General features: G+C 42.7%; 1 protein-coding gene across 4 annotated transcripts in view; it reads right to left on the bottom strand.

The window, feature by feature from the left end:
• Positions 1-22763, bottom strand: part of AFF1 (ALF transcription elongation factor 1) — a 132968-nt gene that overhangs the window by 16255 nt on the left and 93950 nt on the right. For 2 of the 4 annotated variants that reach the window (XM_075090356.1, XM_075090357.1), the window contains 9 exons: positions 17423-17467; positions 14766-14852; positions 13946-13982; positions 13522-13573; positions 8431-8485; positions 8273-8310; positions 6682-6838; positions 3105-4022; positions 334-431 (listed from right to left, as the gene is read on the bottom strand). In XM_075090356.1, coding sequence (XP_074946457.1) covers positions 334-431; positions 3105-4022; positions 6682-6838; positions 8273-8310; positions 8431-8485; positions 13522-13573; positions 13946-13982; positions 14766-14852; positions 17423-17467 — 1487 coding nt within the window. The remainder of the gene's footprint in view (positions 1-333; positions 432-3104; positions 4023-6681; positions 6839-8272; positions 8311-8430; positions 8486-13521; positions 13574-13945; positions 13983-14765; positions 14853-17422; positions 17468-22763) is intronic. The other 2 variants (XM_075090358.1, XM_075090359.1) reach the window with 1 other exon arrangement.

The raw sequence follows: 22763 nt of genomic DNA, 5'->3' as shown, positions 1-22763 counted from the left end.
GACGACCAACCACTGAAACATCAGCTTGTGCTTGAATGATTGGAACCATAATCCTCAGCATTAAGAAGGGAGAGGAAAATAGGTGACACACAGGTGATAGGTGAGTATCACTTCACATCTGCAACAAATAAAAAGGCGAGTAAGTTACATTCCCATAGCCACATGGCTGTTTCCTGGATGTAAAGAGAAATCTGCAGCAGATTTTCAGAAGGCACATTGTGAGACAAGCAAATTCACGAGTATAAGGACAGGAGATACAATTCCTCACCTTAACCTTTTTAAGAAAGACTCAGTTTTATGCATCTTTCTGCCATTCTACCACAGTATACTTACTTCAATTTACTGGAGTCTTCGTTAGCTGAAGACTGCAATGATTTTTTTTCTTTTTCTGGTTTCATTTTCTTCCTATCAATCTCCTTCTCCACTTGCCTCTAACAGGAAGGAAAAAAAAGGAAAAAAAAAATCACTCAGGTTTTGAAAGTTCATGTAAAGTACAGACCAACACAGCTAAGTTTTATCAATTCTGGTTTAAAAAAAAAAAAAAGACAAGATAAGATATTAGAACTGACAAAGTGGAAACCCAGAGCACAGTGGATATAGAGTTCAGGCTCACTGACAAGTATCCTAAAATGACATTTCATCTAGTTTTGCTTGGATAGATTAATTATTTCATAGTAGCGGGGGGTAAAACTGCTAAACTTGTTGCTAATGGGAATCAAAATTAAGGCACTTCAATTGCTGAACAATAAGCATTTCAGCTGTTCTTTTTTCTCCTACTCAGCATGAATCATACAGAAATGTATTCAGATTCCTCCTGGCAGAGTCATGAACTGCATGCAATTGTGTTTTGTGATATGCCTTATCAAAGGGAAGGAAGAAACTGCGGTAACAGGATATCACTCAGACTCCCCAGATGTGCAGGGGTTTTGATTTTATTAACAAGAATCTGATTAAGGTGAAATTTTAAACAGTCAGTTAAAAATCACTGCCATTGTCCTCCAGAAGAACAGGAACCATTAAAGCAGAAAGGTAATAAATAATACTCTTTAACTGTACTCCATAGATCTTACAATACAAAGCCTGCAAATCATCAGCTCCCCTGAATGAAAAACTTCAGAATAATTTGCTACAAGCCAAGAAAACATAAAAGAAACTGCACTTATCAGTCAGTATTACCCATAGTGTGCCTGGTGGTAGCCAAAAGCATTCCAGGACTTACTGTCTCTCTCCCAAGAGTACATCCAGGTTTATGTTACTGTGATGGAACTCAGTGAGTTGTGCTTGGCAGAGTCTACCTCTGGTGGTGTGCTCGGGGCAAGGTTTCAGCACCTAGATCATGTCCTTAAACTGTTTCTCAGGTTGAGCTCCACACTGCCGCAAAAGATGTCTGACAGCTGTACCTGATCTCACTGGCTGTGATGAAGCCTGAGCCTCCAAGGACACTGATGCACACTGACATAACAGAGGCAGTGAGGCTCTGAGGTGGGTTTTCCTGCAATCAGACACTCAGACTGCAAGGAAAGACATGTCTAACATCAAATAGCTCCTCTCTTGGGTCTTTGAGAGACAACAGGAGGAGCAACAGATTTACTGCCTGTTTACCTTTCTCCTGCTGCTCTGCAAGAAGGGGACTGCTGGGGTCTCTCAAGTTTGTTCATCATTTCCCTGCTTGTCTCAGTTCTCCCCCACAACTACAGGAAGTTTGGAAAATGACAAGAATAAATGAAACCCACGTGGGAACCAAGGTTATTCACCCACACTTGTTAAGCTACCTGCTCTGTGTGGTGGACCAAAAAGGTGTATAGGCACTGAAATATCCACAGTGAATACCCATTCACCATAAGCCCTACAACCAACTCTTTGTGCAGTTGAACCAGCTGTCTGGAAGTATATTTGCAGTCCCCTTTGGGAGTCAGCTTTCCAAAAAACACTTGTGAGCAACTATCTCAGTTAAAGGGCAGTCTTGTAATTCAACAGAAAGCACCTATTACACATGAATCATAGAACCATTTAGGTTCGAAAAGACCTTTAAGATCATCAAGTCCAACCATAAACCTAACACTGCCAAGTCCACCACTAAACCACATCCCTAAGCACCAGTGAAGGACTCTGCAAAGCGGTCTCTGGAAGGCCCCTTACTGGCCACATGCATCTTTTAAGCATCAGCATCGCTACTAGCACCACGGCAGCTCTAGAGAAAACCAAAGAAGTTTCCTATGTATTTATCCAAGTGCTGAGATCAAAGCAGAGCTTAATGATGACTGTTACTATCAGTGAAACATGGTTCAGTTAGAAGTCTGCATTTATGGAAAAGCAAAAGGCACAGGGCTGCTGCCATCACCCCTAGTAATAATACAGTTCACACCTGCAGAATTTGTTCCTCTTTGCATAAGCAAGCAATCACAACTGTTCCATGGAAATAAATGACTCCACACAGAAAAAGACTATGCTACTCAGACTGAGGTTGCATGGCTAAAGGCAGCAGAAGGTGTATATGTGGACAAAACTGAAAAACCGCAGACCAGGGCTGCCTGGGTCAGTTCTTCCTCTGGGCACCTGCACAAACTGCAGGCACGCTGCTCTCCCACAACAGACATTAAATGGATAGCGCAGGTAACTGCACAGTTTGGGAGGCACTTCAGATACTGTGCTGCTTTTAGAAAGGTTGCAGGGGGAGGGGACACCACAGCCCTACAAAGCTCTGCTTGGATTGAAAGACAGAGAGACCCACAAATGCTACTAGGGGGCTGGCCAGCCACATGCTGACACAGCCTGCTGCTGAAAGCTCCTCTGACATAGGACAGCTGGGGTTTTGCTGTCTGAGAAAACTAGTATTTCAAGAAAACACAGCAAAAAATGTTTTAAAATACCAAAGCATTTGTTAGACAGCTTACAGAGCCTTTCATTTGCTCAGCAGGGGATTTGTGACCAGCAAGAAACATCTGTAGACAGTTTTGATATACATTCCCTTTAGAAGTTTGACAACACCTTTATACAAGGAGCATAATGGGTCCACTCTCAACCTATGAAGTGCAAGTGAACTCTCTGCGTGGGTTTTTCAAACACCGTTTTGGTCCTTGTACAAATCCACCTCCACCTCTCACCTTCCTCTTTTGAAGGGACTTGTCAGGAGTGTCTGTGGTTTTCTTCTCCAAGTCCTGCTTCCTTGCACTGGGGAGCTCCTTGGCCTCTGGTCTCTTCTGGTGACTGCCTTTCCCAGGGGGCTGGGGGACTCTTGACAGAAGATTGAGATCTATTTTCACCACGAGGGACTGAGGGGTGGGAGAGTCTTTTGCTGGTGAGAGCAACTTCTTCTCCCTGATAGGGACAGGAAGTTTCTCCTTGTGAAAATCCTCTCTGGCCACGATGGCAGGCCTGTGGCCACTAGTCCTGGTCGGGGTTTTGTCCTGGCCTTCAGGAAGGGCACTGAGAGCAAGATGCCCGTGGGTGCTGCCAAACAAAACCTCTCTCATGCGTTTGAGGTCCAAGAAGGGTTTGGTGTTGGCCTGGTGGGAGCTCTTGTGCTTTCTGCTCTCAGGGGGCTCTTGCAGTGCCGGCTTCAGGTCTTTTCTGTCACTGGATTTTGGCTTCCCTTTCGTTTTGACCTTTGGCTTGTCTCTGGAAGACTGGTCTCTGACCTCAAAGGGACCAGTGTCACTCTCCACTTTCAGGCATCCCTTGGGCACCTCATGCACCGGGGCCTTGCTGGGCCTTTTGATATCCGCAGTCTGCCTGGGCAAGGGCTCCTCGGCGCACAAAGGAGACTTCTGGCAGTTGTGTTTGGTCGGAAGATGAGCATTCTCAGGAGCCCCGCCTGCTTGGCTGGAGCTCTCGTGATGAGGCTCCCTCGGCTCGACGTGCTGGTGGGAGGAATTGCTGCTGACACCCTGTTCGGGTTCCTTGCCCTCCTCACATCCATCCCCATGGGCAATTTCACTGAGACTCTCTGTTGGTACTGCTGGTGGATTCACCTTGGTTAGCCAGTTGTCGAGCTGCCACTTATTAGAAGTTGGTGGGTCAGGCTGCAGACAAAAAAAGAAAGGAAGGATGCAAGACTGATGCCTTTATGGACTATTTCCACCCTAGCACAGCTTACCAGAATCCGGTAAAATTTCCCCTTACTGTTAAAAGAGCTTGAAAGTGAAAGACCATGAGACAGTGGGGATGCTCTAATGCATGCACATCAACATTTACTTCAGAAACACAGGCCTTGTTTTTGCACAGGATCAAATATGTTGCACAAACACTCCTGGATCTCTTCTAGCCCTACTTGTCACTCAGTAAGAGACCAGTCTACATGAAAGCTTCATCTTGGTTTGCCACTAAACAACATTGTTGCCCAATCAGACAACATTTGAAAAAAGCAGCAATTGTAAACACAGATTAGGCACTGTCCTTGCAATGCTTTTAGAAAGTTATTTGTACACAGCACTGCTTTCAAAACAGATGAGGGGCTGTGCCAGCTAGCACATCTCATTGAAGTCTGATAGGCAGGCTGTCAGGCTCCTGTAGTTTAACCAAAAGAAAACCATTTACCAAAAGAAATTGTATGGCTAGCACAACAAGTTCAGCCCCTTCTGACTCCTCTGCCTATACAACCCAACACTCACTTCCTCCTGGGTCAAGAAGGCATGAGCAACAACCAAGGTTTGAAGACCTCTGGAGTCATGGCCAGATAACATAACATGGTTGCTACAAGACCTGCCTAACAGTAGCCTGACAAATTATGAGAGAAGCAAACCCAAACCAACCCTAAAACAGGCAACAGAAGCTGCAAATCAAGGGCATGGTTCTCTGGGGGCCGTTACAAAAATAGCATGTATATGTCAGCATCACTCAAATGTGTAGTTCATTATTTGGACACCATCAGAACACAGCTACACTACTGCCTTCACTGATTCTCCCCAACCACAATACTTCCTTCTGAGAAAAGCCACAACTCTTCCCCAAAAAGAGAAAGCCTAGTACATGAAACGTTTTCCAAGACTAATGAATCCCTTCTGCCATGATTTTCTTCTTTATCCAGACTCAACTCACTGTAGAACAACATGTATAACAAGACATGTCTTCAACTGTGTTTGAGTGAGTCAAACTAGAAACTTGGTTTAAAAAACAGAGTTTGGTTTTATCATGGGTTTATAAGTAAAATTAAACCACAAATTCCATTATACTTTTCAGATAACAAAAACCTGCTTCATTTTCATTAGAATTTTTACTTAGAAGCCACTGAAGATCTTTTTTTAAAAAAAAAAAAACACATGGCCAAAATACTTAGGAAACTTTGGTTTATAACTGGGGTAGCTATCAGACAGTGGCATACTCTAATCCTTTTCCAGCACTTCTACCATTGGTTATCCTGGTTGTGATCTACACCATCATACAGGTTTTCATTATGTTTGCCAAACACAAAAAAACCCGAGGAACTATTGTCTATAGGTCTTAAAAGTCTATGCTTTTGCATGTGAAGAACTGACTCTAAACAAATGGGCCACATGCACTAACTTGCTCCTTGAGCACCACAGATGAACAGTTTGCTGAATAAGAAAGGATAAAATGGTCAATGGCAAATAGTGAAGGCTTCAATAGAGTGAGAAGGATCTTGCAATATATTATTGTTATGACAAACCAGGCAGGATTTGGTAAAAGAGAAGTATAACATCTGATTCCTTCCAAAGACACCCACACTGCAGAGGGCAAAGTCTGTAACTGAACTGCTGGAGGGTAAAGTGTATTAGATGTGAGATTAAAAGACATGCCTTCTCAAAGCTTGTTTTCTGCATAGAAAATTCTCCCTCTTCATGTGTTTCTAAGGTAAAAGAAAGGAAAGCTAGTGCTGGGGGAGGTGGGAGAAATAAATTACAAGGTTTCTGGACTTTGTGAGAGTACCTCAAAACTGTCAGCAGATTGGTTTACATCAACTGTGGTCCATAGGACATAACTGTATGCTTCCCACTGGCCTGAGAATGTTTTGCAAGCTGGAGGAACTGTTTGAAACCATGGAACATGAGTACTTGCGCAGCAGATTTTTAAAAAAATGCATGGTCTCAATTATGAAACTTTAAGGCACCAAGTTCTGTTTGTCTGTTTTTCCCAATGAAAGCTTCAGAAATGCCAGCACAGCATTATCTGATCCAAATTCAACAGAAGCGAGTCTAAGCACATTCCAGCCCTTCCTGCAGGTCTGATCACTTTAGTTGCGATCTGGGAGAAGCTGAACCTGTCACTCATACACAGGAGCTGCAGGGAGGCAGCAGCTCTTCTTAACATATGAGGGTCTCATCCTGAAGGAGCCCATAGCCTTGGAACCCAAAAAAGCTGCACATGCAGAGGTGGACCCCAAACACCCAAGACAAGCCATGCTTCTCCTCTGCACCTTGCTTGTGCCTTGCCAGCAAAGGCACTAATTCCTCCAGGAGCGCTAGACAATGATGCCAAAGGAGAAGGAGGAACACCTCAAGTTTAGGCATGTAAAAGTCTAATTATGCTGTAACTAGGGGTTATTTAATTGACAAACTAGAAGGGAGGCAAAGGGCAAGAAACATCTGATGGTGCAGCAAAGATGTAAAGGGGACACCTGAATGATGACAGTTATTTCATGTCTCCTGTCCTGACTGCATTTGGACAGCAGAGTCTCAGGCAAGAGGCTGTATTCAGCAGCCTCTACAGTTTATTTGCATTCACCTCAGGTGCTGATGCTCTCGGAAGGTTGTTTGCTTCACTGTCAGTCGAGTTGCTCTCCGTCTCTGAGTCTGAAGAGCTGTCTGAGTCACTGGTGCTCCCTGACTCCGGGCTGCTGGAATGTGCTGATGCCACACTCTTGGGCTGGGACTGTAGGGCACTGCAAGGCCACCATGCGATAAAATTAGAAAGCAGCATGGGTGAAGGTTACTTATTATATCGACATGGCAGCATTCAAAAATAAAACTGAAAGCCTGTGCTTTGGCACTTAGATGAGAGGGGAAAAGGCCAAAAGAATACACTGCCATACTCAAAGATAAAGTACCAGCATAAAACACCTCTGGAAATAATAAAATCTTCAACTCCAACACAATCAGACAAATACATACACAGGACATCACTGCTACAATATGAAGCTGCATTTAGCCAACCAAAGTTTAATAAACAACCGACACTGACAAGTGCTTTTCTGAAAGCCCCAACCCTCAAAAGAAAAATTTCCTATAAAGGCTAACAAGATAGTAACATACATTCCAGGATGGTTTCTCTTTTTTGTATTCTCCCCCTTGAGTTTTCACTTCTTCATCTGTATTACTTTGTCAAGGTGCTGCCACCATTTCATTAACAGCCATGTCAAGCAGCAGCATATTTTGCAACACTGTCCCCTGCTCAAAGGTGCGTTCCTCCAGCACTGACAATAGGAGCGGATGGAACTGAGGGACAGCCATGACTTTTATGCCCAGCTTCTTTTTGTTTTGAAATGGGCTTATGAAATCAAAATGTGGATTTTTTTTAAAATGTTTTTTTAAAACTTTGAAAACCATTTCCCATGTCAGTATCAACACATTTGTATGATATGGAGGCAAGCTCTTTACTGATCCAGACTGATATCGTGAGAACACTATTTCAAGAGCTTGCAGATTATGCCAAGAGTCTGCATGCCCTTCTGCAAGTCCAACCTTGTAGACCGTTACCCTGTGCTTGAATAATACATATATTACGCCAAAAATGTGTCAGTGCTCTCCTATAGGAAAAATTCTGAGCTTCTCCACCTTTCTTCCTCTAATACTGGCATGTGGCTGTTCAGCCTACCTTGAATATTGCTTCTGAGTTACAATACATGGCAGGAACTTCTTACCATCAGCGGCCTTATCAGGAGGAGCTGAAACAGCCTCAGTAAGTATACCTAACCCTTTTCTTCATCCACTTGGCTGATTTGGGCTTCCTTCTGAACTAAAACTGGACTTACACCTCACCCATCACTACTACAACTGAAAATCCCATTAGCTCCAGCGTGATCTACATATACACTGGGTCAAGGGGAAGAGGAGAAAAGAAGGAACAGTTGGGGAAATAGAATTATGGTTCATAGGCAAAATCCAGCATGCCTGGATTATTCATTTCTAATTGGAGCTTTCCATAAACCCCCACACAATTAAAGCCAATTGTCAACAGCAGCTTTAGGCAGCCAGAAACCAAAGCCTGTATCTACAAGAGAAACCAGGAACCCTTACCCATCCACCCTATATATAAAAAGTAGTTTTATTTTCCCTCCTTATTTGGTCTAGCTAGTAGTTTGGGAACAAACCTGTACCTTGGAGGAGCAAGTGAAGAAGGTGGCTTTTCAACAACCTGTTTTGTTCACAAAAACAAAGAGGAGAGGTTAGCTTAAGGAACTCAGAACAATGCAACAAGTGGTGATGATTTAAAGGGATGTCTGTGTGCCTAGTGTATAAAACATCTAAAACTGACTTGGTCGTCACCACTCTCTTCACTATCACTGAGCTGCAGGTCGTCCTGGAGCGTTCTGAAAGACAACCAGAAGATAAATATCAGCCAAGGCAGACACATTTTCAAGCAGCAGACACTGAAAAAGACTTGGTTTGCGCTTGCCAAAACAAACCAACCTCCCACATCCTTTTTGAACATTCGGCATGCTCAGTCCGCTAAACCATGTCTTTACCTGAATGAATGATAAAATGATAACACACAACCTAGGCATTTTACTGTGCTTTCCAGCTGACCTCAGGACATTTTGCAATGGAGGTCAGTATCATTGGCTGCCATCTACAGACAACAAAGAGTTCTGTGAGGGAAATGCTCCTCAACAAAGGTTACCTAACACACTAGCACAGCAGGGCGGGGTGGAAGAAGTCTGATCCTTGTACAGCAATAGACTAGCCTGCTATTAGCCTGCACTGGCTGCCCAAGGGGCAGAAAGCATCGTCTTTGCACCAGAAGCTGTGCGTGTTCATGCTCTCTGCTCTCAGAGGCCGTGAATAATTTTTCTGTCACAGGGGTTCTCTTTTTGCTGCTGAAGTCTCCTGTCACACGTATGTAAATGCCAAGGTCACGCCTACCTCCTATTTCTTCACTACACAACAACCTTCATGCTCCTGCACATCTCACTGGTAACTGTAACATCGAGCAGTTCAGATACTCAAAGCAGTTTACAAGTGAGGAGGCATGAACTCTGTTTTACTATTGCTAGAGAGCAGGCTGCCTGCAAATGTTTCCAAAAGCACAATTTACTCCTCTGCCTGCAGGTGGTAACTACTGCTTGCAATTTCAGTGCATTAACCAGGTCTTCAAGAGGCTGGAGGGGAAGGATTTGAGCAGAGGGACCAAAAGTTCTCCCAAATTGTTATCCCCCTCTTTGGCAATCATTCAGGCATCCCAAAAGGAGCTGGAAAACAGACAGGCAAAACTCTTTCTACTCAAAACTATAGTGATTCAAATCTTGAAACTAGCTGGAGACTGACTCCTCAACCCAGAGAAGTTTCATTCTAAAAACAGGATAAAAAGCCTGGGAGCTGAGACAAGGATTTTAATCAATCAGGTCAAAACTAAGGATTCTCTGTGTGAAACTGTTCTCATGCCCAAATAAGAAAAATATGCCTCCAACCACTCATGACAACACATTTTATAGCAAGAAAACAAACATGAAAGATTCCCAGTGAACCACATCACCTTGGAAAAGTGTGGAGAGAGTTAGTGTTTCTGACGCTTGTTAGGAAAAGGAAAACTACAAAAACCTTCACACTCTTTCAAGCCTTCATGTCAAATTATGAACAAAGCAAAGAAGATTTATGGCTCTGGGGGTCACCTCTAATGACCCTGAGCAGTTTCCCTTTATGATTCCATGACAAAAGAGTAAAAACCTTGAATAAAAAAGTGATTCCCTTATTTAAACACTATCCCCACTAACTAAAGAAATTATTTTTACACTCATACCAAAGCAGTTGACATGCATGCTCCTATTTCATTGAAATAGGACCATGTTTACTGCCAAAGCTGGCCACGGTCTCACAACGAATGACAATTCCACAAACCTGAAGTGATGAATCTGGTCTTGTCCACAGAGCAGGACAGCATGAAGAAACCCCAGAGGTCTCCTGTGTCTACCAGTACAGATCCAACCCCTCCCACACAGGTGATGCCTCCTGCAATGGTACTGACCCCACAGGCCCCAAGTACCTCTCACTGATGCAGAATAGGCTCTCAGTGCCACACGGGCTCTGTCTGATTATACTCGCAAACACATATGTGCTTTCTTTGTTCAGGCATTTTGACTTTGCCATTCCCCTGTGAATATCCTCCTCCACCTCCCAGCTTCCACTGCCTTATTTCCTCACACACCTTCTCAGTGGAAATCACCTCTTGCCTCTTCTTTTAGAGTAAACACTGAAGGGAAGCACTATGAGACACCACCTCGGAAAAAAAGGACCCTGAATTTCCTACAGAAGGCAAACAGTATGCAGTCTGCAGCAATCCTGCATGCACCAACTTTGCATGCGGGCTAGAGCCAAAGCTCACTGCCAGTCTGCTGAGACACAGAAAGAAATAAAGAAATAGCAACAATACAGCCACTCTCCAAACTTGCCACTCTCCACACTCCTGGGCACTTTGGCCAATGTCTACTGGCATCTCAATGAACTCTTTTTTTTTTTTTCCCAACCCATTAGGGGAAGTAGTCCTTCAAAGGTGATAGTGAATAAACTTTCAGGGACGCTAAAAAGTTGCTAAAAGAGTTCATTTTTTTGTTTCGCTTTAAGAATTGTGGACTATAGATGCATTTCCTTTAGAGGTAAGAGGATAATGCAAGGAAACACTACCTAGGTCTTCTTTTAAATCTAATTTAACTGTTTGTAATAAAAAGGACTGCCTTTTTCACCTGAGCTTCTGGTAAATAAAATGCATCAGCATAAGAGAACATTGCAACTACTTACATTCAGTTTAGGATCAAGAAAGAACACTAAAACTTTAAATGAGTCATACTTCTGTAAGGATAGACAAAGCCAGTTGCCTCAAAACAAGGTTTCAACGAATTGTTAAATAGTTAGTTAAAGAAAATAAATCTGCGTTAACAATTTTAATGCTTTGATTAGCTCAGGAGTTAATAGATGCCAAGTTTTTATTTGCAGGACCTGTTCATTTGCAGCTTATATACACACTGTCAATCTCCCTGTAAAGCTATTGAAAAAGAGCTCTTTTAGTGAGAGAAGCCGCACTAAAGTTAATATCACTTGCCAAACACCACCACTGAAAATACAGGCTGGTCTCTCTCTGCCAGCCAGGTTAAAGATGCATCAACCAAGAATGAGCTTGGGATCTCCCCTTTTAAAAGGGCTACTTCCATTCCAGCGCAGTCAGGTGCTAACTTTGGGCCTGTATTCAAGAATGAAAGCCACCTGGGAAACCCTTGCATGCTCTGTAAACCTGAATGCTTCATTTGGACACACAAATGCACCGGGATTTCAACCTCTAATTAACTAGCACAAACGCTGTTTCTTTTCAGCCAGCTACACTCTGTAACATGAGCTACTCCAGGCAGTTGAGTTTTCAGACAGTCACATGCACTTTGAATAGCAAAGAAAGCAAGCCCTGTTGTGCAAATGAAAACAACAACAACAACAACGGAAAAAAAAAAAAAAACAACAAAAAAAAACCACCAAGGGATGCATCAGTTCAAGGCAAAGACGTAGAGAAGTCCTTCAGCAAATCTCACTTCACTCCGTTTTGGATATAAACCTAAGCCTGTTCCTCCTGCTTCAACTCCCTTCGTCAGTTGTAGGTATGCATGTCCCTGGTAGATGAACACTGGCTCTAAAGCGCCCACAAGGATGCTGAGCAGAGAGGGGAGGTTGGCTAAGGACAGAGCTATGTACCATGCCATATTTATAGTTCTGGACCTTTGGGCTAAGACAGGAGTATTTTCAGATCCTTATCTACAGTAAGTCTCTTCTTTCTCTGCCACCTGTACAACTGACTGAAGAGCGAGAGGGATTTTTACAAGCATCTAGGAAGAGCTGAAATAAAGATGATGGTTGTAGGGTAGCTGAGGAGGAAGACAGAGCTTGGAGCAACTGAAACTAGTATTTTTCATAGTGCAATGAAAATTTCCAGAAACAGTTCAGGAGGAGCAAGCTGGGGTGGAAGGAGGAGGAGCAAAATAAAGGCTGGATTAAGGGAGTAGCTGATTGCTCAGCAAGACAGTATCCCACACTCCCAGCCAGCGAAGGCTCCTCTGCATCATGCTGGAACAGTATGAAAAGGGTTGTTTTACAGATCTTACAGAGCTTGACCGCAAAATTCTACAATCTCAACCAAGATGGAAAGCTGCTCCTCCTCTGACTTGTGACTAGCCCGGTTTGGGTTTTTTTAATTAAGTTTTTCATTATAAGTAAAGGCAAAACAAATGAAGTAAGCTTTGTAGTCTGTAGTTTGCAGCCTTCCATGGAACAACACATCACGGAGTAACATGAGATCTTTATATATTATATGAACTGATAGGCATTTAATGGTTTAGCAATTGCCTTGCACATGGACCCCTTAGCCTTCCAGAGATGAAAAGATATCTATTTGTTACTCGGGGCTCAGAACCTATCAATGCTGCCATCTGGCCAGGTTAATCCTGAAAGACTAACATCAGCCCCCACAAAACTACTTCCAAGCAATTCCTGTAATTAACCTAATTAGTAGAAAACCACTTTCACCTACAAGAACAATACCAAGTTATTTCATCCACCAACTTAAAATTGGAGTGATTCATTTATTAGTTGGCACTCCTTTCACAGGATTGTAAAACTTTTGTAGTGATTATGCATAAACAACTTACACTGAGACTCAAATTATAAGAAGCTTTCTTCTGAGAGAAAACATGATAGGAAAAAGAAATACATAAAGAAAAGTAGAAATATATCATTGCTATTAAAAAAAGCTATAGACATTTCATCTTTACCTCATTTCACAACTAGCTAACATTATTAGAATATAAATTGAGGTTTTTAGAAAGTCCACATGAAAGGGTTTTTTGTTTGTTTAAATAAAAACAAAATTAAGACAACACTTTTTAGAAAACTTTTCCTTGGGCAATTGCAGAAAGTTATACCATAGCTTTTAAATTTCACCCGTAGTTTTCACAGTTTTCATAGCTGCAGCTTTACTAGACCTCATAGGCTTCAAAACAATATGTAGAATAGATCAGGTTCAGTTTGTATCCTTTATAATTTATGTCAGTTGAATGCATTATTAGTAGTTTGACTAGCACTAAGTGTGAGATGTTAAGTAGCCACAGATGAAAAGAGCAAAAAACCACTTCAATCTGGTACATTAATAGCTGGTGTGGTTTTTTTCTTCAGTTTTGTTTTGTTTTTAACAGTCATCACAATGATGAAACACTGATGTTTGTTGGTGAAAATTCCCTGCACTGAAATTTTCTGAGAAAAATCAGACTGATAAAACCTTAGTCTTCAGAATCATCAAGTAAAGCAAATTTTAATTCATTCCAGGTTCCTTTAAGTAACTGCACAGTAGAGATGGGAACTGAGTCTGTTTACTTACGATGTTCTTGGTAGAGAACTAGGCAACGCTTTTGAAGGTGCATCATACTGTTCTGTAAATAAAAAATGAATCAGTTGGTTTTATTTACCTCACTTGTAACATATTTTACCCTATGGTCTCTGAGCATCAGATTAGAAAAGTCACTTTCTTCCAGGGTCTAATTGTTTGCCATTGAGATTATTCATCACTCCAAATGGGGTTTCCTAATGAAATACTGCTTGTTCTCTGCTGAACTGCTGCCTTAATTTCTAGGTAATGAACGTACACAATCTCTTAAGCATTTTCTAAAGTCATCACTGTTCAAAGGAGCACAGGAAATCATGCTCCTTAATCAATGCAAACATTTGATGTTCTCAGTGTGTAACACACAACACTATCTGTCAATACACACATAACAGTGGGTTTTCTTTGGATTTCCACTTACTCTGATTCTGTGCTACACATCCAACATGCTGTGATTCCTAGAAAGAAAGGACAAAGTGCAAATTGAGAATAAAATAAATCAGCTCTCTCTTAATAGCAGCATATCACTGATTTGTTTTCCACGTGTTACTTATTGTAATAAATACTTTGACTAATTTGTCAAAGTTAGACTACTGGACACTTCAAAGTCATAGCTGGCCTGATGTAGCTTAGCACGAACAGAAATTATATGTACTACGGCCACCAAAAATGTGTTGCTAGCACACTAGTGGTATGTGCATTTCTGAATAAATATTTTAAAAATTTTAAGAGCTGCCAAACACTTCTGTTTAACACACTCTGCAAATATTTTAGTTGACAATAAAGATAAAATGGGTTTTTTGTGCTGCAGAGATGAGATGCTTAAAATGTTTCTGAAAAGCAGTCACATTTGAAGCCCATGATTATAACAAATGTGTAAGTCATTGAAACATTATTCATTCATCCCTCTCCCCACTGGCTCAAACATCTTACAACTCTAAAAATACAAAGCTTACTTAAAAAATAAAAAAGAGGAAAGATAATTATGCTACCATATAGCTGACTCAAAAACAATTACTCAGAAGCACAATCTGATCTAATTCTCAGGAAAACGATGCGTTGCAAGCAGCTGTTACACAACTCAAGATCCATTGTGCTTTAATTTATCTGACTTCTAAAATTAATCTCCCCTAACAGCCTTTAGCTATAAAATGGGGACAAAATCAGATGAAAACACATGCAAAAACCAGAAGGCCCTTTTCTAATTTATCAAAAGCCCTGGCAAAAAGAGAGTGTTTTACCTTTGCTGGGAACGGAAATTTGGAAGGTTCTGCTGTACTAGGCGTATGAATAGCTGTCAGGGGAGGTGGCCATGAGTGGGTCATTTCCTGGAAAGAGATTGAGAGAAGCAGCTTACAGTATTTTCGCTGATACATGACGGTGAAGTTTTATGCTTAAGGGATTCATACGGATCTACCGAGAAGTCTTTATTGACCCAACTGTAAACCCAAGAGACAGCAGGTCTTCTTGCTGCGCTACTTTGAGCACAGCAGCCAGACCATGGCGAGGACTTGCTCCTTTTCTGCAAACATACTTGCATTGCCCAAGTAACAGCAATCTCAGTGAAGCTTGTGGAGAGTTAAGTACTTACTGTGTTTGCAGGATTAGGCCTCAGCCTTACAGCTATCAGAGTTAATAAAGGGAAAAGTAAATAAAAGCCATATATGAGTAGTTCTGGGGTTTTTCAAAGCGCAGGACTTTCCTATTACGGAAGTTCTTATATCCCCTTACAGCAACAGCACTCTAAAAAGCTTTTCATAACTCGAGGAGGTCAGCCAGAGAACTCTGACTGCCAGCCGTTCCCCATGCTATTCTGCCTGAAACATTGGCTTTTGCTCTGACCGACAAAGATGTCTTTGACGCAGAGCTCTGGGATGTGGTTTCAAACTGAAGAAAGAGACCGCCCAATGTGCTGTGTCTTTAGGAGTCCTTCTGCCCTGTTCCCCTGCTCTTACTCTCACCCACCATTACTACCAGGTCCCAGCTTCTTGGATTCAGCCATGGTCCAGGTGAAAACAGAGCACAAATACCATGGCAACAGGATAGGGTTTGGCAGGAATGATCAACCTCCAGCCTGCCTCTTCTACACAGCTGGGCCCAGACAAGCATACTAAAGCCTTGGCTTGCACTGCAATGAACACACATGAAAAGCCTAGCACAGACAAGGATCTGCCTTGAACATGCACTAAAATATCTTAATGGGGGTTAATGCAGAGGCCTTTGGGGAAGTCAAATTCAGAACCACCTTGTTGAACTCACACAAGACAGACTTTTCTTGGCTCCTGATACTCGGGAATAGTTACCTCAGGATTCCACACCCCCCAGCCCAAGAGCACTCAATGTGTGCACCCACCACCCCCATCCAGAGTTTCTGTCATCACAATTGTTCCCTGGCAACTTCCTCAAGAAAGCAGTATGTAGAGTAACACAATACTGGCACTTTGCTCAGCTCAGGTTAGGAATTATGCTCATGCTGAACACATCTCATGATGAACATGCACCACACACAGTTTGCTCAGGGGTTTAAAAGAAATTAATGAGGAACGTGTCAGTGCAAAGTACATTGTTTTTGTACCTTTGGCACCAAGTAGACTGAAGTGTGAAAATCTCTACTGTGTCATAATTTACAAGTGCCATTCTTTCATCAAGGTACAAATATGAAAGTTCAGAAGTGTCTCTAGTTTCTGTATCTATTAGGAATAACATGGAATGCAAAGATTTACAGGGAATGAAACCACATTGCTACCTCTGGCTCTATAAGCAGGCATCAACCTACAGGGGCTTCTGTGCAAGAACTAGAAGCAGCCTACAGCTAACCTGGGTTAACTATTTGATCATATTGTTACCACCCTTGCCTTCTCCTTTCTGCCTCCCACTGTCCAGTTCATTGCTCACTTCATTTACTAGCTATGCAATCTTTGAATAGATTATAAACTCCTCAATATACTGCACTACACCTCTTCAGGTATTTGTACATGCTTGCTTGTGGTTGCTACAAAAAGACTGTTATGCATTACTAACAGGCAAGAAAACAGAATGTCTCATGAAACATGAAAGGAAACACTTCCAGATGGAGTACTTGTGCAGCTAGTGAGCACCTGTGCACAGCTACCTTTCAGCTAAACAACAGCTGCCCCAACAACAGCTTCGTGAGAGCAATAAAGGCATCAGGATTTTGCAACCTGAAGCAACAGTGAGGGAAATTGATCACAGAAACCAAACACTTCCATTACGACTTCAATGTCTCAAAATAATATTCGACACGAAGGCACTGTCTTCTCAGTATCAACATGACCAGCTTGCAGATCAGAGTGCATTTTCACACCGTGCACAGTGAACGGGTGACACGTACTCAGACCCACCTACTGGGGGCCTGTGCGCTGCTCACAGAGCCAGCTCTGACACAAAGTTACAGAGAGAGTTTTGCATCAGAGCTGGCTTAGCTTTGCACGAATGGACCAGAATTACAGTGAAGGCCCAGCAGCAGTGCCACGTGCTTGCAGGTGGGAGGGACGCAGGTGCATGCTCCTGGGGCTGGCAGCATGGACAAGAGGCAGCATGCCCAGCGCCTTTGGAAGAAATGCATTCAGTAATGGCAAGTCCTTGACCTGACAAACGAGCAGCTCTAGCTGTTTCAGATGACTTGTCAGTCTTGCTCTTGGACAGTACCAGACTGTATTACACTTCCATACTGATAGAAAGACAGGTCTTACAACTTCAGCTGTATCTGAAGCTAATGTTTATCTTTACTTCCCCACAGTGTACCCCAAAACACACTTTTAGTGTTTGCAACATCTGCTGACAGACCAGCAGCAGAGTGGTATTTTTTCCCCACACACTACTTTAATACATGCAAAATATAAGCAAACACAGAGCTTTATTATTTAAAAGGACCTACCTTCAAAATTTCTTCAATAGACTGGACATCGCTGGGGAAGGTTTGCTACAACAGAAAAGAGGGAAACGGCATGAGTTTGTTTTGTTTTTACAAACTGAAATGAGGCAAACAGATGACTCAAACATTTGCTTACCAATGGTTCTATAAATTTCATGGAAGTCCATCAATAATAAAGTGCTAATAAGAATTAAAAGCCCCATCAGAAGGGCAGTTAATAATACACTTCTACAAAGCCTGTTGTTTTCAAGTCTTTAGTAGAAGATATATTCTAAGACAGACAAGAAAGAAAGAAAGTGTCTCCAAACAGCATCTCTTAAGGAAATAACAAAGAGCAACAGAGCTCATTAAACAATGGTGCTCATTCAGCTGACAGGATTCCTCGTTTCATGACTTGCATTCTTCTATGCACCCATGTGCACTCAGCAGAAAAAGAAGCCAGTATGAAGCCCTAAGCTTGGACAAGGCAAAGTAGAGGTGTGTTTAACTGGAGGAATCATGTACCAGGCCCTTGAATGCCAGTTCTTGGTCTCATGGGAACATCAAATGCCATTAAAAAAATAGAAAAGCAATAGAATTGTAACTTGTGCAGTTCAGAATATAACCTTGAACATATCTCTGAGTAAGAGCAACAAGGTGATTTCTGGAAAAGCCTCCAGACTTGGATCTGGATCAAGGGACTGTCCCTGTACCTCCCCCACCCATTTTGCTGGAGCCCAGGCAGTGACCATCACATGCCTGCCAGGCAGGGTTTGGGGCTCCCCAACGCAAGCACAGTGAGGACCTCTGAAGGGAGGCCTGGTGGAACCCTGGCACTCCACCAATGCTCCTGAAGGGGACCAGGAAATAGCCACGGCAGCACCTACATCTGCCTTCAACCAGGCTCACGAGCCCAGGCACAATGAAGCTCTGGGGAAGTGTACAAAGCAAAAGCAATGCTAATATTTGCCAGTTATATAACAGCAGGCATTGCAGCTTGTGCAAACACATAAACCCGCTTTTAATGTATCAGCAAAACTACTTAGCGGCTCCTGGCAGGACACCCCCCTGCACACATGCGACACCACATGACAGCAGCATGGGTACTGCTGGGCATGGCAGGGCTGGGACAAGCACAGAGAACACCTCTTGCTCCCCAGGAACATGGCAATGGGGGTAGCCGCACAGCCAGGGCGAACAGCCACGTCCCCAACAGAGCTCACCTGCTCCATGGCCAGGCTGTGCACAGTGGGAGAGGATGCAACAGCACTAGGTGCTGGGGGTGCTCCACAGCAGGACCCGTGCTGCTTCCACACACTGACCTGCCACCTGGCCACGGGGAACACCACTTCACTTTGACAGACTGGCTTCTCACCTACCAGCAAGGCATGTGTTTTGAAAGTACCTGTCATTTATGCATCCTTTCCTAACTGACATCATTAAAGGAAATTGAAATGAAAAACTACTGAAAAGCTGCGTAATTAGAGTGAGCAAAGTGCATCCAAGACCAGTTTCTTGCCTATAAACAAGAGATTCAATGGAACCATCCAGCTATTGGCATAACTGCTGAAAGGGAAAGGCCAGGAAGATGTTCCTCACGTTAAAGGAAGAGGGCAGTGAGCTACAGTGCCCAATCAGAAGGATCTTCCCCAGAAAAAGGTAAACAGCAATGCAAGGAAACACTTTTAATAAAGTCAAAAAGCATTGTCCTTAGCACTCTCACAGAAAGGTCACTCATCTGTTTCCCATATGCTGCACTATTTACATTGGAGGGAGAGGAGGAGATGAGGAGCCTCTTTCCCTGCAACCTCATTTGTCTGTGCCTATATAAGGCTCTCATTTGACAAGAGATTTGACTTTTCTTCAGAGAAATCACACATGGATAGCTGTTTCTGACTTACTCACCCCAAGACAAATGGAAGCTGAGGCACAGCCAGGTGATTCACACAAATGAAAGCAGGGGGTTGGGATCTAGCAAGGCTTGCAGAAGTGCCCCACAGCAGGCAGGGGGGGAGAGGGAGAGCAAACAGCAGGGCACTTCTACCACGTGGCAAGAAATTGGGATGCTTCGTAACTCACTGTGCCAAAAAGGGGTCCCTCTTTTCCTCTCTTTCTTCCCAGCAAGCTTAACCAGCTAATTTACTACTTAATTTAATAAGTGGTGAACAGCAGACACAGAAACTTGCACCTTGCTGTACACAAAAGCAGCATTCAACTAGCAGATTGCTTCAGAAACCTCCTGAGATATCCCATGAGAGCACCACAGTAAAAACCCTTCCCACAAAACAGATAAGGAGTCAAGATCCTGCTTGGACAAAGTATTCAAAAACTCTCTCTACAATGGATTGATTACAACAAATCAAAATCCGTTTGCTTCTCCCATTCCAGAAACTAAAGTTTTATGAGGTGATAACTGATGACAAAAGTGGAATTCGATTAACCTGAGAATCAGTCAATATCTGCAACAGCCAGTTTGGACTTCTCTTATCCTTGCCAAACAACTCACATGCAGATAAGCCTGAAGAGGCTTTGAAATTGATACAGGTTTACATACAATGAGAACTTACAGTGCAATTGTCAGGAGGATTTATCGTATCCCCAAAAGGGCACTGTTCAGTGACTGCTGTTCTTCACAGGCTCAGTGGCTTAGCAGAAGCCACTTTCTTCCTCATGGCACAAAATTTAAAGAAAAGCAAACACATGACACTGAACGAGCACTACAGAAGTCTGCATCAGCAGGACAAGGACCTCTATTTTTGCCTTTTTAAGACACAAGGTTTAAGTACCTGCCCTCAAAATATGTGCAGCTCTGGAGACAGGACATAAGGTATCAGGGATGGTCAGGATTGCTTTCATCTTTGGCTAGCAGTTTACTCCCAGAGCCACTAAATTAGGACATGCTAGGAAGCCCATCCCCCTGCTGGAGACTCTCCCTGAAGAGCATGGGTTTTCAGGCACCTTTAATTTCTGTTCTGCTATCCTGCTGCACCTGAACGACACTTTCACCAGCAGTAAACTGTGCAACAGGTAAACAAAACTGCTGCCCACAAATGGACTTGCAACACCTGTATCAAATACATGGTGAAAAGTTTGCTCTAGAGATTAAAATCACATACTGTTCGGGACATGCACAGACAATTTGTTCTCAGTGCCAAAACCACAACAAAACTGATCAGAGCCATTTGACTGCACTGGGGAACCCTCCTGTCTCTCAGGTAGGACTGTGACTATCATTTCTACAGTGAGGGTGCAGCCCATCACAGCCCCTGCACCCCAAATCTGCTAGTCCTGGACAGGGCAGGCACATACCCTTTCACTCCATCCAGCTGCAGTGTCCGAGGACTCCTCATCTTTTACAATGCTACGCATCCAGCGCCTGAGGGAGTTGGGCTTTTCTGCATGCTGAGTAATTTTTTGTCATTTTTTCTTCAAGTCACACCTTGGCTATGTTTCAGCCTGTAAACTACCATTAAACCACAACTGCCATCCAGCAGCAAGGACTGTCCTTGACAGATTTAAGAGAAGAGTTTAGGGAAAAGGAGAAATACAGTGTTGCTCAAAGAAGACTTAAAAAGCCCTAAAACCAAAGAAATCACTGAAATGATATCAGCTTTATTGAGGATTGTGGGTGTAGAAGATAAAATATTACATTGCTCTCTATCCCCGCTAGCAGTTTTACAGCCTTTACAGGGAACACTGTAATGTACTCCTCATAGACAGCTTGATTTAAGCCCTGTGTATATTTGCTGGCTGACACTGACATTGGCACAATCTGCAGCTAGGATTTCCTCATGCCACATTCATACTCTCTATCAGTTTGGGAATGATGCAGATGTCTCCGAGTGCCACTCAAACCTTTTGATGGCTGAAGTCAAGCGCAATCATAGGACATCCAGAACCGTTGGGTTGCTGGGTTTTTATTTTGATTTTGCTTTTTAATGCCAACATTCCCACCCAATCTGATGCTGTACTTCAATATCAGCCACCCCTCTCAGCAATAATACTAATTTATGTACCAAAAAGTCTGGTTTTGCTCAAGTGAAGGCCAAACTCCCAGTGATCTTGCAGCCTCCAAAAAGGTCTGCAGGGTAGCATGCTTCTCTGTTTACCATCTCTCCAGCACAAGGCACCACCAGAGCCAGAGGCACATGTCCAGCCACAAGCAGCTACTCACATCTGACCCAAGACTCCAGCTCAGTTTCTCTGCTGATGCGGGCCCACAGGCCCCAGGGAGGTTAAATAAATGGATGTAACTTGGAAAGAAATCTTGTTCAGAAAGAGAGAAAACTTCTCTAAGAGAGCAGGCAGAAGAAACTGCCGCCTTTATAATTTGCAGTGCTTACCCACAAAAATCCCAGGAACGGATAGACACAGACTATGTAACATGGTTCACGCCTGTTACATGACCAATGATTTAAGGGACAAATTTAAAATTATACTCATACGATAATGTATGATAAGAGCAGAACCTGAACTGATGCATTTCCGTAATAAGTTTTGCAAGGCTAATTTAACAGACGACTTCCTTACCTGCAAGCTTAAAAAGCTAAGAGAAAGGTTTAAAAAGGTCATGAAGACGAAATCAAGTATCTCTTTGATAAGGATTCACGGACTTAAGTGGCGTAACAGACATTTCACAAAGTAAAGGATAAGTTTGGTTTTAAGGTTTCTCCAACAAAAAGCTGGATAAACATAAAGCCAAATCCATTGAATAAATTTTGATTACAGAAAAATGCAGAGACTACCATTAACGACTTCTAAGCCTCTCTCAGTTACTAAAGAAAAAGCGTCATGCTATTAAAATGGTGAGACACTGCCACATTATCTCCTTTTTATAATTATTGCAATATTATTTTTCCAATTCACCAACCTGCACAACTGGTTGACGAAGGCCAAGTAATATTTTGCAAAGACATATCATCTCAAGGTTAACAAAATACTACTACAAGGCAATATGCCTGAAGTACTGTTAAGTATAGCTGAAGTTGTCTGAAAAGGCCTTCACTCAAACCTTTTGGTTCAACATAACTTCAACATAATAGGTCAGACCAGCACCACCTAAATCCCACATCCACTCTCTCCCCTTGCTGGTTGCACAAAATCACCCACTTCCTCCTTCCTCACTACTAGTGACCTCAGCCAAGACAAAACCTGTGAAAGTTTAAATAAAATAAAGGTACCATATATTTTCAGGATTTTCTGGGAGGGGTTGTTTTCATTTGGGTTGTTTTGACAAAGAAGTTGTACAGTTTCATTTAGCATCTACTGCAGGCTCAACGCTTTAAAAGCTTCTGATATAAGCAAGTGCATTGCCCAGATAATAATGTAGGGAAGGACATGCAATTCAGAGTAATTTCAGACAGTA

Source organism: Phalacrocorax aristotelis, chromosome 4, assembly GCF_949628215.1.
Source record: "Phalacrocorax aristotelis chromosome 4, bGulAri2.1, whole genome shotgun sequence".
NCBI classification, from domain to species: domain Eukaryota; kingdom Metazoa; phylum Chordata; class Aves; order Suliformes; family Phalacrocoracidae; genus Phalacrocorax; species Phalacrocorax aristotelis.
The sequence above is the reverse complement of the archived record's forward strand: the minus strand, read 5'-3'. Positions and strand labels throughout refer to the sequence as shown.